Below are 19608 nucleotides of genomic sequence, written 5' to 3'. Positions count from 1 at the left end.
GGGTGAGATGGCACCTCAGTGGACACAGCACTAGGGGAGCTGCTGGAGCTGTGAGAGCCACATAGAATCGTAGAGTTGGAAGAGTCCCCGAGGGTCATCCAGTCCCACCCCCTACGGTGCAGGCATTTTTTGCCCAACACGGGACTCGAACCCACAACCTTGAGATTAAGAGTTTCATGCTCAACCGACTGAGCTATCCCCTGCCCTTTACCCTCTAAACTAGTCTGCTCCCCTCACATGCTTTGAAGAATGCTATCCCATCTAAACGACTAAACAACAACAACAACATCCCATCAGCACTGCAGGAGTAAGATCTATTACCAGTCCAGTTGAGTGCTGTATTGCCATAATAAGAAGTACCCTGCAGGATCAGGCCAAAGGCCCTTCTAGTCTAGTTTCCTGTTCTCTCAGCACCCAGCCAAAGATGCCTTTGGGAGGCTCACAAGCTGGGACCTGAAAACCTCTGATATTGCAGGGTAAACATGGACAATCTGGCTAGGAGCTGCCAATTGCCTTATCCCCCTTCAAAGCCATCAAAGATGGGTATGCAGGATAGGACTAATCCCTGCTGGACCATGCCAAAGGCTCTTCTCGTCCAGCATTCTGCAGCCAAATAGATGCCAACGGGAAGTCTGCAGGCAGGACTCTCCCCACTTGCCACCTTCTTCAACTGGTTTTCCGTCAAGGATAGCCTTACCCTTCAGGATCTGCCTATGACCCGGAAGCTGTCTGCGGACAAACGCCGGCTCCCTCGGCCAATAAAGCGAGATGAGCGCCGCAACCCCAGAGTCGGTCACAACTGGACCTAATGGTCAGGGGTCCCTTTACCATTTTTTAAAGTTGGTTGCCACCATTAATTCTTGTGGGAGCAAATTCCATAGTTTAAAGACATGCTGTGCTCTTTCATCTATCCTGAATTTTCCTCCATTTCATGCAGCAAAATGTCTTCTAGGAGAAGGTAGGTCGTTTATGATGGATGCATGAAACCTATGCCACCCTGAACACCCCTGGAAGTAGAAGTCCTTTCTGTTTCACAGAGTAATAATGATGCTGCAGAAGCCTTTCAAAACTAAGAGTAGAATAATAATAATAATAATAATAATAATAATAATAATAATAATAATTTGATCCAGTATAAAAGCTGGGGGAACTTTAATCACATTCATCATTGACCAGTCTCTGCCCTTTGCTGCCTGGGACCAGAAACTCCTCCCATCATCTGCTTTACTGTGGTCTGGGTTCCTCAAATGACCACAGTGCACAGGCCCCTCTGCAAACACGACATCTGTGTTCATTTCCAAAGACTCTTGTGCACCCATGCAAAATCCATTAACTGTGGACATAGTTGTGCATGATATTTCACAGGATGCTTCATTCCAGAGAAGATACTCAACTCCAGGTGTTTCTCAGTGCAATTAATACGGTTCCAAAGTTTTCTTCCCAAACCGTTCTTTGCTAAAGTTGTCCATTGGTACAATTCTTTTCCTTTCCTCCCCCCGCCCCCCTTAGCTTCTGGGCACCTGAGAATGGTTCTGTCTGCACTGGCCCCAATTCTCACTAAGAAGTGGCTGGATTGTCCTTCACAACACCATGAAGTTTGGCCCACAAACTGAGAGAAGCCATACTTGGCCGGTTGCTGGTATTCTTCCCACTGCCGCATTGACCAATGTTTGGGTACTCATTGAATCAGTTTCCCTGTTATTATAGATTCAGATGGTTTGGGCAGGTATTTGCAGTAAGCCTCCTGCATGCAATAAATAAATAAAAATGAGAGAGAGAGAGAGAGAGATGAGACAGAAGAGTGTGTCAATATCCAGACTGACAACATATTGAAAGATTGTGCTGGGGCAGGCACAATCTGCAGGTTGGAGATGCTGACTTTCCTGTGCATTGCTCGAACCTCACCACTGCAATTTTCAGAACAGAAAGCACAGGACATGCTTGCCTTTTAAAAACAGCAACAAGAGCAACAACAACCATGTGGGACAGAATGCTTTTGGAAAGTAGTTTGCTAGTGGCGAAATCCCTTAGCCCTTTCCCTTTGGCCTGCTATCTAAATTAAAACCCTTCCTCCAAAACTGCTACTTGTCCTGGGAGGGGACATGCTAAAACAATTAAATCCCCCTTCACTGGTGCAATGATTCTGATCTGGGTACTCCCCTCCCGGAATCTGAGTCAAGGATGGCCAAGGGTGATGGGAGTTGTAGTCACAGGTTCCCCAGCCCTGTCTGAAAACGTTCTCTTGTCCTTTGTAGCCACGATTTCAAAAACCTGCTTCTCTCACCGGAAATCCGCAAGAGCCTTCCTCATACCCATGCCCACTGCAGTTATTCCCTCCCTGCTGTGGGGCAGGGTTGTTGCACTGTCGAGATCGGCTCACGACTCCTAGTCCGCAGGTGACGGGGCAGGGAGTCCAGGATGCCCAGGGAGACCACATTCCATCAACTGAGGCAGAGAGAAAGCAAAGGGTTCAGTTTGGGCTTCCCACCAGCCGGGTCAGTCAATAATATTCCGCTGCCTCCAGACGGTCAGTATTTTCTATGAAATATTCAAGTGCATACTTCAGGATTGTACAATTAAAGGGAGGCAGGTGAAAGAATCATGCTGAAGAAGCAAGACTTTTGCAGTTAGGAAAGTGATGGGGAAGTGCATTGAAAAGTGTGGAAGGAACAAGCGATTCATGGGATGGTCACTGTGAGAACAGAATGTTGGACTGGTGGGGCCTCATCCAGCAGGGCTCTCCTTCTGTTCTTGTCTTGGGGAAAGGGAATGTGAGAATGTAAGATGAGCCCTGCTGAATCAAACCAAAGACCCGTCCAGCAGCCTGTTCTTGGATGCTTTCAGACAGGGCCGGCCCTAGTATTAGGCAGAAAGAGGCAGCGGCAGCCTCAGGCGGCAGACACAGGGATGGACGAGGGAGTGGAAGTGAAGTGCCCTTTATGTTTGTCTGCTGCCTTCAGATGTAAGAGAGGACCCTGTCCTGTTGCTGGTGTGTTGACGTAAGAGTCACCTGCCAGTCCAACCCATCGCCCTCGCCTTTTGGGAAGAGCTTCACAGCTGGGGAACTCCCTCAAGGTTTCTAAGGATTCAGCATTCAAGCCCAAAGGGTGCCTTATGCTTCTCCCAGCAAGGTCCCCTTCATGATCGCCCAATCCCTCTGCAAGATGATGGCTGCACCTGGACACTGGCTGTCGTTGCACATTGCAAGCTCCTCCTTCTCCCCTTCACAAGGCAGGCCCCCTCCAGAAGGAGCAGGGCTGTCGCAGATTCGAATCCTTTTCTTGATCCCAGAACACTTCTCCGAACACATGGACCAGGGTGACCACTCTGACCAATGGCCGTTGTCTAAAGGAAAGAAAGGAGAAAATTGTTTACCAATTCTCGACATCAGTTTTGGACAAGCAGGTTCTTCCTCCTCCTCCTTCTTCTTCTGTGGACATGTCTGGTGTTGCACAATAGCCAGTGGCTAAGTGCATGTGTTTTGAGTGCTAGGATCTTCCCAGTTCTACTCTTTGCTATTTCCTCGGGTTTTTCTCCACCCTGGCTTTATTTATTCACAGCATTTATTCCATACCTTTTAGCAAAAAGGGGGAAAGAGAGAGTGTGTCTAAGAGAAGCTTAGCAGCTCTAAGATTCGCAATCTAAAAATACTTGACACACAAGGAAATAGGAATGGGAGGGTGGGAGGAGAATGGTTCCACTTCCTCTGGACTTGAGTTGAACAATAGGGAAGAGGGGATAAAAAGCGGTCAAGTGACAAAGGACATAAGAGGTGCTGTGAGATCAGCGAGAGATGTGTGATCCTCTGACAAAGGGGGAGCAGGGGAGGGGAGAGGGAGAGGCATCTCAGAATAGGTACAGGGCAGAATTCTGTTTTTGTTTGCATTTAAATGAGAAACTGCCTAATTCACCCTTCCTAAATCAATATGCAGAATAACGGCATAGATGCAATATGAAGAACAACTGCCCTTCAGAATTTGCACTCCTCTGAATTTTGTGGTGCAGTTCTCCAACAAAACAATATACACTTAAATGCATTTGTTAGGGGAAAGTGCAAACAGAAATGTGTGTATGAGCATATATTTGCACTGAAACAATGACACATTTTCATGGGGATTTTTTTTTATAAAAAAAGATAGAGAAAAGAAATGCAAAGTGCTTGGGAAAGTAGAGAACTGAGTGTCAAGATTGGAAAAATGAGAAACTGAGGGAAACCAGAACTGGCGGATTCATCCATCCCTACTTGCAAGAACAAACCAGGATTCTTTGGAAGAAACCATGGGCCTCTCCAGACTGGTCTTTTATTGCAAGCATGCTCTGGAACCTGTTTTTGACACAAGAAGAGTGGTGCCACCTTAGAGGTGGAATTATTCTGCTTTATTAATTGTTCTGGGGTGCTTCTCCAAGGCTTCCACATGATTGCTGTCCGGAGGGGCTGCAGAACAGCAAAAGTGGAACAAATATAAACCAGAACATTTCCGGTATAAAAATTTGTGAGATTTCTCAGGAGGAGGTTATGGGATATGCACTAACTGGAAATGAAAGTGTCACCCCTACCCACCCATTCATAGCTGTCAACCTTCCCTTTTTTTGCGGGAAATTCCCTTATTTCAGCGCCGTTTCCCACTGCTATCCCGGATTGTTAGATATCCTGTAGACTGTCCCCGGACAGGTGAGGCTGCTGATCCCTTATTTTCAAATCTGAAAGTTGACAGCTATGCACCCAATGCTTACAAGCACAAATGGCACTGAAATCTGGACTTGCATATGACCACCCTCTTAGCGGTGTGAGCACAACTGGAGGTTGTCTGGTGGGCTCCCATGAAGTTATAAAAGAAACGTGCTTTTGCAGTGGAGATGTGCCTTTTGCAAGGGAGGTCTGTCTGCCCCAGCTTAAGAAGTGAAGGCCAGCTTACATGGGCAGGGTTGCGTCTTAGGACAGAGCTTGAGATCAGCGGAAGGGCCCACACACCGCATGCCGCTCTCCGGGTGAGTGCACTGCCGGATGCGCATCTGGTTCTGGAGGCCGCAGGTGGCGGAACAGACGGACCACGGAGACCATGGGGACCAGTTGCTTTTTGCTGTAACAGGAGAAGAGAGAGGTGAACACCGGCAGAAAGACACAAACGCACACCATGTGGGAGGATGTGGTGCCCAAATATCAAATGCACGATTGGCAGGCAGTCACAAACAGGGGCAATGGCACCGTGGTGTTTCAGAACTAGTACAGAGGGGACTCTGTGATGTCATAGCCCCAAACCTGGTCACAGGGAAATGACAATGACCCTGCCTCTTCTGTTGGGTCACACACTTATTTTTCCCCTGCCTGCAATGGGGGAGGACGCTTCTTTGCTCTCCTCCAAGTAGCAATCTCCATTTTGAACTATGGATATCTGTAAGGATTATTGCCTGACTGATTGTCATCCCTGTAACATATTGGATCCTGGCAAGACTTTGATGTGAGTAAACCTCATGTTTTTCTTGTTTACTAAACAGTCTGAGAGTGATTTCTTTGTTCAGAGGGGAGGGAAAGGGGTGGGGGGAGACAATCCAAGTCTGCCGAAAGCATCCTTGGATATCATAATTGTTCTAAAAGGTTATTCAACCTTGCCATAATAGCTTATAGAGATAAGATGTGCATGGATGGTGGTTTTTAGCTCTGCTGAAATACCTGTACATATTTGCATTCTCACACAAGTAAGAGGAAGTATAATTACTAAGTAAACTATCCTCTCCTGCTCATTTATAACCATCCAACACACACTTCTCTCATAAATAATCAACTTGTTTCCAGAACAATATCATACGACTAGGAAAGGGTAACATAGATGGTCAAGGGACAGGACATTTCCCTGCCCAGGAAGGCTTTTCAGTTTAGGGATAAAGCCCACAATTATAGGAATACATGAAAGTCTTAATAATATGAATGGTGTAGAGAAAGCGGGATGGCGGGAGGTAAGTTTCATTCTCTCTCATAGTAATTTGGAGCCATTCTACAAATCTGATTGGTTATAGAGTGTAGGGATGGAGGGGGGGATTCAATTCAGTCCACGTTTAAAGCCAAATTCACACTTCCCCCAAAAAATATGTGGACCCAATCAGAGCTATCCTTCGAAATTGGGACTTATGGGCAACGTTTGCAATACGGCTGCTTTAGTTCAACCAAAACCAGGATGGTGAGTGAAATGCTTATTCCATCTGATTCAGCAGGATTTGTTAAAAACAATTTTTTTGCAATCTGTGCAACTTACCTTCGCAATGAACACTGTCACCGATAAATCCGCTTTGGCAAACGCAGAAGTAGGATCCCAGGGTGTTCAGGCACGTCGCGTCCTGGTTGCAGGCATGGGAATCCCTGGTGCATTCGTCTATGTCTAAAAGGTGGGGGTGAGAGAGAAGCTGTACAATGTCCTGGACCTGTTTTTCTCCTTGTCTGCTGGGGCTGCCAGGGATTGAGCCTGGAACCTCTACCACTTCTGCATGCAAAGTCAGGTCTACTACACCTGAGCTACAGGCCACCCATTACGGACCAGAAATGGGGGACCTGTAAGTGGTGAGCTTATAACACCCCAGATATTGTTGGACACCACCCCCCCCCAATGCCCATGAGCTCCAGCCGGCACAGCCAAGGTTCAGAGATGCTCTGTTAGCTGGACTGGATTACTGCAATCCACATTGCATGGGACTGCCCTTGAAGACCTGTATACTTCAATGGCTCCAAAATGCCGTGGTCAGGTTACTGGGGCTCCATTTGGGACTCACATAGCCCCTATTTTAAAACAGCCACAATGTTTGTCCGTTCCAAGCCCAATTTTAGCTGCTTACTCGAGTGCTTAAAGCCCTAAGGCCCCAAGTATCTGAAAGACTGCCTGCCTTCCTAAGGGCCCCCATTGGGTGCTAAGATTGGCAGAGGGTAATTGGTAATTCCACCACCCTCAGAAGCGCAGGCGGTGGCAGCCCAGGAGAGGGCCTTCTCTGTGGCAGCCCCCAGGTAGTCAAACTCCTTTTCTACAGGTATGTGTCTGGAACCTTCACTGTGCAGTTTACGTTGTATGCTAAAGCTACACCTCTTTACCTTAGCCCTGGGCACTCAAGTTGTATATCCCTGGGACCCACCCTGTTATTATTGTGATTGCATTTTTAAAACAAACAAACTGTTTTTAATGTTGTATTTTAAATTGAGCTAGGACTTTGGGGTGAACAGTAGGCAATAAATCATATTAATGCAATGACATTGGTGGTGATGGACTCTGCAGCAATACCCAGAGGGGACACAGTTTCCCCAGCCCAGCCCAGCTATTCTTCACAACCAGAGACATTGAGGTTCCCTCTACCTATGCAGCTGAGCACACCATCTCCTTCCAAGCCTTTCGGGCAGCGACAAAAATATGATCCGTATGTGTTGATGCAGGTTGCTTCAGCCAGGCAATGCACGGGCATCTCCTTCTTGCACTCGTCTATGTCTTTGCAGAAAAGAAGAAAATGAGACTATATAGGAGCATGCTCTACGTACATGTGTGCACAGAGAGAGATTTGCCCATCAAGCCCAGCATTGTCTAAGCTGACTGGCAGCAGCTCTCCAGCCCTTCCCCTGCCACCTGAATCCTTTTAGATGGAGCTGGATGATGGCCCTTCCCTTAAAAATAAAGCAAGGTTCCAGTCCCCATGGTTCTGAATACAGGGGTGATTTAAACAGGGATTTAAGAAGCTGCCTTCCGCTCAATATTGTCTACACTGACTGGCAGCAGCACTGCAGGGTTTCCAACAAGGCTCCATCCCAGCCCTGCCTGGAGATGCCAGGGATTGAATCTGGGACCTTCTGCATGCAGGGCATGTGTGCTACCACTGAGCTGTGGGTATTCTAACACAGGTTTTGCCAACCTTTTTGCAGCCTACAGACACAATAGGAATTTTAAGGTAGTGTTCCGAGGCCGCACACACACAAAATGGATGCTGTGGGGTGTGTGGCATCACACAAAATGGCTCTGTTTGTGTGTATGGCACAATAATTTGTGCATCAACGCTATATGCGGAAAACAAATGGTTGTTTATAGCAGCATTATGATCATTATGTACTATGCTAAATAAAGACTAGAAGAAGCAAAGCTCACAATTATTTACCAACACAGTGTATACCATTTCCCTCAAATCCTGGATTGCATTTGCAGTTTTCTTCATCCCGGCCTCCATGGCAGGTTTTGCTGATATCTGATAGGAAACATGTGAATAGCAGAAACTTGAACACAGACACAAAATACCACAACAGGGTCTTCAGATTAAAAAGAGTACCAAGCACAGCCTTACTGACACAGTATTTAGGAATATAGAGGCTGTATATTTATGATTCCAAAATGTTTCAATGATCACATTTCCACTGTGTCATTTGCTTCATCTTGTTTTTCTTATGCTTCTGTGTTATATTTTATTAGCAGGGAGCCCAGATATTTTTAAAAATAAAAAAGGATGTTTTTTTTTAAAAAATGGCTACAATTTGTGAGTTTGGACGCGTCACACAAAAAATTGGGTGAAGCCAGTCCAAAGTCATGTTTTGGCCCACCATCTTGATTCAAAATGGCGCCTGGAATTCAAACAGTAACGAAGTTTGCCGGCCCCACCTCAAGAACCCTAGTGCCAAGTCTGGTGACGATACCTTGAGAGCTGTCCAAACGTATAGAGAACAAACAAGCAAACAGGCAGACAGACAGACAGACAGACAGACAAACCACTTTCCAAAATATCTAGCAGATGAAGTTAATGGATTGAGAAAGGACACTGGGCTGTATTTTAAACTGGTTGAAATTGTTGTTGCAGGTACTGTTTGGCCACACCATCGTAAGCTGCTCTGAACATACTTTGGTGCAGAATAGTTAATACCTATAATATTAGAGTCAAAGAATTGTAGAGTTGGAAGGAACCCTGAGGATCATCTAGTCCAACCCCCTGCAATGCAGGAATATGTATGTGTCCCATATGGGGATCGAACCTGCCACCTTGGCATTACCAGCACCGCGCTCTAACCAACTGAGCTATTCAGGCATTGTTTGTTCATCTGTGTAGCCAAAGGTATTGCAGAGCAAAACCTGGGATGGTTGGGCATAAACTGACAATCAAGAAAAGGATCGTTGAGTGTCGCTTTAACTACCATTAACCACAACAGGATTTTTAAAAAGAGGGAAGGAGGGTGGGATTCCATACCCCTATTTATTAAGAAGAGTCGCTGAGCGTTTAACACCCTTCCGGGGACATCAGGGCTAAAATCGTAGACAAGTGCTCGGAAATAGCCAAAGTCAGTGTCCCTAAGAGACGAGGAAAGGGATAACAATGGTGAGATATGCTTCATGAAATCTTGAAACCCAAAGAGCAAAAATATCTAGAAATGCTCAGTTCTAGACACTCTCATGCACACACAATCTCTCTCCCACATGTGCATACTCCAATTTAGTTAAAACTTTATAAAATTATGTATGGCACGGAGACAGTAGATGGAGAATTGCTTCTTCCGTCCCTTAGTAAGACTAGAACACGTGAACCTCCAGTGCAGTTGAATGCTGGAATATTTGGGACAGATTTTTTAAAAGTACTGTATTTTTTGCTCTATAAGACTCATTTTTTCCCTCCTAAAAAGTAAGGGGAAATGTGTGTGTGTCTTATGGAGCGAATGCAGGCTGCGCAGCTATCACAGAAGCCAGAACAGCAAGAGGGATTGCTACTTTCACTACACAGCGATCCCTCTTGCTGTTCTGGCTTCTGAGATTCAGAATTTTTTTTTCTTGTTTTCCTCCTCCAAAAACTAGGTGCGTCTTGTGGTCTGGTGCGACTTATAGAGCGAAAAATACGGTACTTCTTCATGCAGTGCATGAACTGTGAATCTTGATCCCACAGGAGAGACAGTGATGGCCACCAACTTTAAAGGAGGATTAGAGAAATTCATGGAGGATATTGGAGACTGCTAGCCATAATGGCTATGCACTGCCTTCTCTGACAAAGGCAGGTTGTTTCTGAATACCAGTTGCAAAAAGGCATAGCAGGGGAGAGTGCTGCTGTGCATGGGTCTTGCGTCTGGGCTTCCCATGGGGTCGTCTGGGTGTCCACAGGGATGCTGGACTAGGTGAGCCACTGGACATGATCCAGGTGGCTCTTGTTATGTTCTTATGATACACAACGCCCTTCCTTCCCAGAATGTAGGGGCTACTGTGTTAGAAGATCAGGTCCTTACACATGTAGAACAAAGATCAGTTCTGTGATCAAAGGCTTGTGAATGCTTGTGAATCCCACTTGTTGGAAACCACAGGAGGGGAAGAGCGCTCTCGCACTCGGACCCTGCATCTGGTTGGCCACTGTGAGAACAGGATGCTGGGCCAGACGGGCTGTTCGTCTGATCCAGCAGGCTTTTCTTATGTTCTTGTGTCAGGAGCAGCTGGAACCTGTTCTCCCCAGTGAAGAACCTTTGAATTGCAAGGTGTCAGCCTTCTTGGTGAAGATATTGCTGGACTACAACTCCCATCCTCCCTGTTGGCTATGCTGGATGGTGCTGATATAAACTGGAATTTGACAACATCTGGAAAGCCACACGTTTCCCCACCCCTGACGCATACAATTTATTACGAAGATCATTATAAATATATATACTTCTTGATACCCAAAGAGGCCTCCTTAAAAGCCTAGGATGCACAAATTAAAATATAAACATTCAGCATTACAATGCACCATGAAGCGATTCCCCCCTCTTTACATTAAACTGTGGGTTTTTTTCATAGTTCCCACAAGATTCTCATGGCAGACACCGTCGAAATAAATAAGCCCTCCCCCTAAAGTGGGAAGTTGGAGGACACCTTTCTGTTTATAGGCTGAGCCTGAAAGCACCCGGATGATGGCAAGCATACATTAATCCTCTGATCTCAATCTCATCCAGGCCGTTGGCCAACACCACTGCATGGCTGTCCAGCAGCGTCATGGGGCGGGGCTCCTTGATCCACCGGACAAAGCTGGACGGAGGAAGCCGGAGGTATTTCGGCAACTGGATGGCAACGTTGTCCCCTTCCAAGAACTCTCCGACCTCTAAAAATAAAAGCAGCAGAAGAAAACAGAGAGACCTCTCGATGCACAGGGTCATGAGCTGCCATGTCAAGAGTGTTGACTTGTGGCTACGGGGCAGAGGAGAGAAACCTGCAAAGCTTTAGATCAGGGTTCCCCAAGCTTGGGTCTCCGGCTGTTTTGGGACTACAACTCCCATCATCCCTAGCTAGCAGGACCAGTGGTCAGGGGTGATGGGGATTGTAGTCCAAAAACAGTCAGACACCCAGGTTTGGGGAACCTTGCTTTAGATGAAGTTGGGCTACAATTCCCATCACCACCCCTGGCTGTCAGCTATGCTAGCAGGGGCGGATGGGAGCTGGAGTCTCACAACAGCTGGAGGAGCACCATATTGGCTACTCTTGGCTTAAGGAGCAGGTACACCTCCTCAGTGAATAGGCTAGTGCAACACTGTATTTATTGCCTTTGCTGAAATTAACCCCCTGCAACTACAACTCCCATCATCATCCCAGACCATTTGGTTATGCCAGGCGGCACTGATGGGAGTTGGGAGTCTGACAAAATCCGGCTCCCCACCTCTGCTGCAGGAGCTGGTAGGGCAGAAGGCAGAGAGATGGATCCAGGAGGTGGATCCACAGCCAATGACAGATGGAGCCAGAGCTAATGGCAGACCAAGCCAAACAATTCCAGTTTTGTCCCTGCCATCCTCCCTGCTTAGTTTTGCAAGGACTAGGGAAGGGGAACTGCCACACTCTAGACCAGTTTTAAATAGGAAGGCAGGTTGTTGGGAGAGTGTCCCATTTGCACCGAGAGCATCTCCTTCCACCCGCTGTCCTGTTACATTCTGAGCTCCTACAGCTACTTGCCTCGTGTTTACAGTGCTCTCAAAGACCATTTTAAAAATAATAACATCCAACAAAAAAAGAACTGAACTGCTCAGTCTGCTTTAATTTCCATTACTTGTGCAGCAGTTACCGTACATGAATTTGGGGTTTTCATCGCTCACCCAACAGTCCAACTTTCAGCAAAATTCAGTCAAAATGACAATCGTTCCTTCTAACAGCGAATCTGGCTGCTAATTTGGAATGAAATGAAGCTGGTCAGAAACAAGGTTGTGGTTTCTACACACTCAGTGCGTGTACGGGAAGGGGACCTCCTTTGGTATGTAGAAATATAGAAGTGTGTGTGTGTGTGTGTGTGTGTGTGTGTATTCATTCTCATCTCATTGTATGGAGGGGAACTGACCAGGTTTGAAACTTATGTTTGCTGCTATTTTAAGGCAGGACTGACATGAGGAGTGCGGGATGTTAATGTTATACTATTCTTATACAGTGGTACCTCAGATTACAGACGCTTTAGGTTACAAACACTTCAGGTTTCAGACTCCGCTAACCCAGAAATAGTACCTTGGGTTAAGAACTTTGCTTCAGGATGAGAACAGAAATCGTGCAGCGGGAGGCCCCATTAGATAAAGTGGTACCTCAGGTTAAGAAAAGTTTCAGGTTAAGAACAGACCTCCAGAATGAATTAAGTTCTTAACCTGAGGTATCACTGTATAGGGTGAGCATCGGCCTTCCTTCCTTCCTTCCTTGAGCATATCTGCTGTCTTGAGTCAAGTTGCAACAAATCTAGGGGAGAATTAAAAAGTTGCCTTACCTATAGGCATGCTATCCAGAGCAAAATAGTATCTCAGATTGGAAGGATTTAACAGCTGGAAGCCTGTCAGGTCATAGGCCTCAACCACGGCCGCTTTGGTGGGTGGTGTGCTCGGTTTCACTTCTGCCCAGAAAAGATTTGGGTAAAAATCATCCTCTTTGATTGAAAGTAGTGTCAGCGCCTGCCCACGTTCATGCACAGCAATCCTCAGAGGCCTGTTCTTCCCAAGCGCCAATCTTCTCCGATAACTGCAAACCAACATCCATGGGGTAAGTGACGGCTGTAAGGTAAAGGTACGGGCCCGTACGGGCCAGTCGTGTCCGACTCTAGGGTTGTGCGCTCATCTCACTTAAGAGGCCGGGAGCCAGCGCTGTCCGAAGACACTTCCGGGTCACGTGGCCAGCGTGACGAAGCTGCTCTGGCGAGCCAGCACCAGCGCAGCACACGGAAACGCCATTTACCTTCCCGCTATAAAGTGGTACCTATTTGTCTACTTGCACTTAGGGGTGCTTTCGAACTGCTAGGTGGGCAGGAGCTGGGACCGAAAGATGGGAGCTCACCCCGCCGTGGGGATTCGAACCGCCGACCATACGATCGGCAAGTCCTAGGCACTGAGGTTTTACCCACAGCGCCACTCGCGTCCCGAGTGACGGCTGAGAATGTACCAAATAAACCATTTAATTTCATGTCCCAAGATACACTCTCAAGCTTTCAGACCACCATTTGAAACCGTTTCAGCCTTGCCTGCATTCAGTTTCTCGGTGCTTCTCTCTATCTCTCTCTTTTTCCAATTACATTTCATTAAGTTTAAACATTTTCAACATATACAGTCAAAGCACAATTTAGTCTTTTCCCTTCTTTTTGTCAACTTCTCACCCCTTTCCCCATGGAGTTGTTGTTTCTCCCCTTCTGCTGCACCCCATCTTCTGTCTATCAAATCACAATATTATAATCTAATTCCTTCCGCTGCTTGTAGCTCAAATCCTGCTTGTGAGATCATCATACTATAATATTTATTTAAATAGTCCAGAAAAGGCATCCATTCTTCCATAAAAGACTCATCACTAGATTCTCTTAATTCTGCTGTTAATTTTGCCAGTTCTGCATAGTTCCTTATCTTAACTTATCCATTCTTCTTTGGCTGGAACTTCTTCCTTCCATTTCTGCACATCTGGAATCCTAGCTGCTGTTGTTACATACATAAACAACTTTAGCATTTTGGCGGGGTGGGGTGGGGATTTCTGCCTCTATAATCCCTAATAGAAATGCTTCAGGCTTTTCAGACATACTCATTTGAAACATCTTTTTTTATCTCATCATGTATTTCCCAAAATACCCTTGCTTTCTTGCAAGTCCACCACATATGGAATATCTATATCTGTATCTATAGCTATAGCTATATCCCCATCTTCCTGTTTACACTTCCAGCCATTATTAGGAACCTTCTTATACATTTTAGATAATTTATTAGGTGTAAAGTACCATCTACGCATCATTTTCATATTTTACAGCGCTTCTCAACTCCTTACATGCTCCTTCCACAGGCTTGAAATCCATCTGGGAACAGTACTTGGAGAAGGAAATTGACAGAGTTTAGGTGGAATAGGATCTGGTCTACAAAATCTTCTTCCTCTGTCTCAGCCACTATTATGGGCAAACTGCATGAAACAACCCACAAGTACCGCATTTTTCGCTCTATAAGACGCAGCAGACCACAAGACTCACCTAGTTTTTGGAGGAGGAAAACAAGAAAAAAAATATTCTGAATCTCAGAAGCCAGAACAGCAAGAGGGATCGCTGCGCGGTGAAAGCAGAAATCCCTCTTGCTGTTCTGGCTTCTGGGATAGCTGTGCAGCCTGCATTCGCTCCATAAGACGCACACACATTTCCCCTTACTTTTTAGGAGGGAAAAAGTGAGTCTTATAGAGCAAAAAATACGGTAGTTTTTACAGTCTGGTCGGATTGGCAGATATTCATGGAATGGGCAATAAGCTTTGGGGGTGGAATTACACCTTGGGTGGTCCTGCCCAACAGCATTTGGGGCTGAAATAATTTCTGAAATCAGTGTCATTGTTGGCGACATTGTACATGTGGTGCCTGCCTTGTGTTCATTGCCTCGTTTCGAAGGGAGCAACTCATTGGCTGTTTTAAAGCCTCTTGCTATTGTTGGAAGCTTCTGTAATGGCTCAGAATTGGAAAGACATCTCAAAGGCCATAGTGGTGGACTTGGGGATTTCAAATTTTAGTGGCAACCGGAGTGGTGCCAAAATCCAGCCACTCCCTGCCTCTTGCCTTCTAAGTCACTGCTGCACTGCACCCTCTCAGCTCAGTGCCCATTGCGGTCAAACCAGTTGTGTTTCCCGAAATTCACCACTGGTGAACAGCTGCCTTGAAAAGGACTACAGATGGGGCTGCGTCTTAAGAGATACACACCAGATTGTATTTTGCACTCCACGCATACATACCTGTAGAATTGTGGGCTTTGGCCGGAGTAGAATTTGTACCACCTCACTTCGTGTTGGTGGCGTTTGCCGAATATGGAGACCGTGATGTTGAAGGTGACTTTCCTCTCTCTTGCCTTGAGGAGACAGACCTGCTCTCCGAACCCATCGCAAACAGATGCGTTGGAAATGGTGATGCGGAACCCAGGGTCTGCATGCAAACAAAGAGTGAGGTCAGTTCAGGTAGGTAGATAGGTTTTTCAATGAGGCTAAAACCTAGCAGTTCGAAAGCACGTCAAAGTAGCTAACATGTGAGTGTTGTGACTTTAGATTATGTGAGAGGTATTGGGTTGCAAATCTCCATTTTGAATCGAGTTGCCTTTGAGTCTTTTCTCCCAAACTCGATGGAGGATGTAAACGAATTTCTTCTGAAGGGAGAGTAATCAGCCTGGAGGCTGGAATGCAGGGTGTGGAGAGAGAGGGGGAGAGAGAGAGATACCTTTGCTTTTAGGTCTGTTTGGATTATTTCATATTTTGTAAAATGTGACGCTTGTGCTGGACAGCACAATACATTGTATGGATATTTTGGAGATGTGATTTGATGTATCTTTTTTATTTTAAAAGAGTTCTGTCAGTAAAAGCATGAATACTATTTTTGAGAGTCTGAACAATGATTTATTCCAAAAGGAGTCGGTTCTTATGCTACCAGTTGCTTCAGACTGGTCAATATTAGTATCTGCAACACTTGCTATTAATAATATAGGCAATAATTCTCAACCTACAAAATTATCTTTCAGTATCTGTCTTTATCTCTTTCTTCCACAGAAGAACTTTGTGAAGGAAGCATTTAATCATATCCCTCTTTTACAGATCGGATAAATGGAGGCTGGCAGTGGGAGGGGGAGTGATCAACTAAGACTACACAATGTTACTAAGGTGAGTTTATTATTCACTTATTTCATTTATGAATCACATCCCACAAAACATCATGAAGCAATTAAACAATAATTAATCACACACACACACATTGAATCCTGGTCTTTCCAGTTCCAAGATATTTACGCACTAGGGATACAAAAGAAATTTGTATTTAATTCTCATTTGATTCGCATTTAATTCACACAATATGTGGACCAAAGCACAATCTTCCTTTGAAATTTGCATTTTTCTGAAACTTGCAGTGCAGTTCTGCAGCCAAGTGCAAAAATACATATACTGGGGCAAAGTGTGCATAAAACGAATGCATGCAGGGGTGCCCAACCCTTTTCAATGAAGTGAACATGCATGAGGCCCTACCAAAGTTGTTGAGCTTTTTTTAGGATTGAAGTTGCTGAGCTTTATTTTGGGGTTTTACCTCAGGACATATACTGCCACGGAGGCTGGATTAAATCAACCAGTGGGCCAGATTAGGTCCCCAAAACAGACTTTGGACATGCCTGCATTAGTGAATATGACTTACAAAAATCCATATGGTGAAAGGTTGCTCTGTAAAAAAATGTGTGTATTAGGCAAAATTGCATAGAAGCTTGTGTATATTAGGAGAAATCTGCACTAAAATGCTGATTAATTTTCATGAGGACTTAAAAAAAGAATGCAATGAGATGTGGAAATGTGGAGAACCAAATTTAGGATTGGGAAAATGAGAAACTTGGAGAAACAAAAATTGACAGATTCGCCCATCCCCATCACACACACATTACGCTAAAAGCATTTTTAGGGTTCCTTGGGCTATCTGTGTGCACAAGAGGGAATGTTTTAAACGTGGTATAAAAGACTGAATAATAGCCACTGCGGGTCTCTGCCGCCCCCCAAAAGAGGCAGATGTGCACACAGGTATTAACTTACCTTGGCAATTGTTTATTCCATCCCCCTTGTAGCCTGGCAGACACCGGCAATAGTAATCAGATGTCAGCTTGTCAAGTTGGCAAATGGCCTTCGGGTGACAGAGAATCCTCCTGGTGACACATTCCAGTTTATGTGGATCTGGAGAGAGGCCAGGAAGAATTGTTGATCACTGCCACCACCCTTAAAATGGAGGTGCATGGCTTCAGTAGTCAGAAAGGGCACAAATAAATGTTAAATCACCACTTCCTGGGGTGGGACATACTGGGACTTACCCAGTTCAGAGTAAAGTTCATTGAACGTTGCAGACCCTGTGATAGGAATTTTGAGGTCTTAGATATATGTTAAATGTTCATAAGTGTACCAACCAAGCACATACATAGATCAGCACAGGAAAACCGACCTGGAACCATTTTGATTCCCAAACTGACCAAATGTTTTCTCTGCAAGGTCAAAGGAAAGTGGAAAAGCCTCCCCATTGTCTTTTCCTTCACAAATCCTGTCTTAAGGGTATGTCTGTGTTTGAATAGGGTGTGAGCCTGTGACCTGGCCCAGGAACTAAGTATTTATCATTACAAAAGACTGGCCAGGTTACCCAATCAAGTAACCTGCCAGACAGGAGATAAACAATGACAGGAGAAAAACAACATTCAAATTTCTGTTTTAAGACCGCCTTTTCTGTGATGTAGGTATGATGTATCTGAGGGGTGGCCTTAGGTTACACCCCTTCAAAAGTCTTTATAAGGCCTTTTGCGCCATTTTTCTGGGTTCCTCTTCCTCTCCTGCGGGTGAGGGGAGCACCCTGTTGCAACAGATCAATAAAGATCAAGCTTACTAGCTGCTTTGCTTCTCAATATTCTCTGGTTGGCCTCTGTTATTCTCTCCTACCAATAGGGAACCTATGTAAGGACTCTATATGGGCTCTTGGATACCCTATAAGGGAAAAGGGCAATTTTTGTTTACAACAACCCAGAAGGGAATGCAGCCCTCGCGGTGAAAAGCCTCAGCACCCTTGAGTTTGCGTGTGTAGGAGAGACAGAATGAATGGATGGGTGCAGAGGAGAGAGGGGGTGAATATCCATGAAGGAATATAGCTCTCAGCCCCAAAAATGTTGCTCCCCCTGTTCTAACAGGCACAAATTATCCCTAAATGAAGAGAGGCAAGTAACACAAAAGCTGGACATTCCTACGCTAGCTGATTTGAAGTCTCCTGGCAATTTCATCAGGACGCTGAACACCTGAGATACACACTTTTGGGACCCACCCTCGATCATGTGTTTCTTTTAACAGATTTTAATATTTTACCTTTGACATTGCAATAATGCAATCCTGTGACCTTACGGGCAGGCAAGAAATGTTAGTTGTGCTTCCTGCATTGATGGTGATTGGCTTAAGTGATCCTTCCAACTCTGAAATTCTTTGGTTCTATGAAATCTAAGAACCATTTTTATTTTTACAAAGGCAGTCACAGAAGGGGTTCTAGGTTTCGTTTGTCCCCCACCCATCATGTAAGGGTCTTACCATGGATCTTGCTTAGGACCTGTGTGGTGATGAGGCAGAGGAGAGAAGCCAGGCGGCTCACTAGCATTTTCAGTTAAACCCCTCCTTTGTGGTTAGCTCGCATCTTGCTGGCTGCGGACAGGATTAGGAGGACGGTGTTGGCGGCATGTCTGTGGGTCTGCAGGCAGGTATTGTTATGTCTCTGGGATCTGCAGGCAGGAGGCACCAGGCCCAGCGTCCAGGAACAGAGAAGGTCCGTTTCATTTCAAATTATCTTGAAGGTTCTGCTTCCGGGATTCCAGGGGGCTTCCGATTGTGGGCCAGAGTTCCTCGTTCCGTCCTGCAGAGCGGCAGTTTTCAAGCAATGTTCTAGGAGATCCTGCGGGACAGGCTCCCGATTCTGGTCTGCCTTAATGGAGGCAGCTCCCACGACAGCGGGAGATCGTTAGCGATCCTACTGACGCAGATCGAAATAACGCAAGGAAATCAGATCTTGCTGTGCATTGCAATAAATCCATGCTTTATTTTAAAATTTCATTTCAGTTTAATGCTGTTGATATATTGAACTCCAATTGCAGGTGTGTGTGTGCACCATAATCTTTTCAGGCCTCGGGGCCTCTTCATTTGGCCCTGGTCTATCGTCTATTCATATAAATTAGCCTACAAAAAGTGTATGCAAATATGTGCCCTCCCTTTCCTGGCAAATCCCTTTCCTCCTTTTGGGTGATGTGCAAGTGATCCGCTTAGCAGGGCACCCTGTTCACATGGGGCAAAGGGGAGGCCCCAGGTAGGCTTGAGCTGATCATGGACCCTAAACAGGTGCAAGAAAACTTCCGGCTAACTGGATCTATTCCAGGGATGGGTAATCTCAGACAACAAGACACAGCGCCCCTCCTTCCCCAGGCCTCTCTGTATGGCCCTTGGGACTCTCTCCAGGCCATACCCAGGTCACACCAAATTCGCATCTGCCCCCAAATCCCAGGAGAAATTAAAACATCACTTATTTCCTAGGTCCCAGCTGTGCTAAACGTTTAAAGCAGTATTATAGCATTTAAAACAATCACAGTTTCTCTCCCCAAGAATCCAGGGAAATGCAGTTTTTTTAAAAAGACATTTATTAAAATTTATTAACAAT

The 19608-nt window shown here is 45.6% G+C and overlaps 1 protein-coding gene across 2 annotated transcripts; it reads right to left on the bottom strand.

Annotated features, from left to right (window-relative positions):
• Positions 1–1135: 1135 nt before the first annotated feature.
• LOC128419661 (nidogen-like) lies at positions 1136–18972 on the bottom strand. 2 transcript variants are annotated; one of them, XM_053400622.1, is made up of 13 exons: positions 18495–18972; positions 16977–17114; positions 15156–15342; positions 12691–12938; positions 10884–11058; positions 9196–9296; positions 8137–8208; positions 7335–7463; positions 6252–6374; positions 4917–5081; positions 3178–3345; positions 2285–2445; positions 1136–1744 (listed from the first exon to the last, which is right to left on the bottom strand). In XM_053400622.1, the coding sequence occupies exons 1-13, from the start codon at positions 18559–18561 to the stop codon at positions 1679–1681; spliced, it is 1800 nt and encodes a 599-aa protein (XP_053256597.1). In that variant the 5' UTR covers positions 18562–18972; the 3' UTR covers positions 1136–1678. The 2 variants fall into 2 exon arrangements, with proteins under 2 accessions (XP_053256597.1, XP_053256596.1); XM_053400621.1 differs by having other exon boundaries at positions 8122–8208; positions 18495–18970.
• Positions 18973–19608: the final 636 nt, after the last annotated feature.

The sequence above is a fragment of the Podarcis raffonei genome, chromosome 8, assembly GCF_027172205.1.
Source record: "Podarcis raffonei isolate rPodRaf1 chromosome 8, rPodRaf1.pri, whole genome shotgun sequence".
NCBI lineage: Eukaryota > Metazoa > Chordata > Lepidosauria > Squamata > Lacertidae > Podarcis > Podarcis raffonei.
The sequence above is the reverse complement of the archived record's forward strand: the minus strand, read 5'-3'. Positions and strand labels throughout refer to the sequence as shown.

Bases quoted from the DNA above. Each gene is read 5' to 3' on its own strand.
- LOC128419661 (XM_053400621.1), bottom strand. From the start codon at position 18,561: ATGCTAGTGAGCCGCCTGGCTTCTCTCCTCTGCCTCATCACCACACAG. The intron at 12,939-15,155 runs GTATGTATGCGT...GTTGGTTTGCAG, and splicing joins CAAAGCCCACAATTCTACAG to TTATCGGAGAAGATTGGCGC. The intron at 5,082-6,251 runs GTAAGTTGCACA...CTCCTGTTACAG, and splicing joins TGACAGTGTTCATTGCGAAG to CAAAAAGCAACTGGTCCCCA.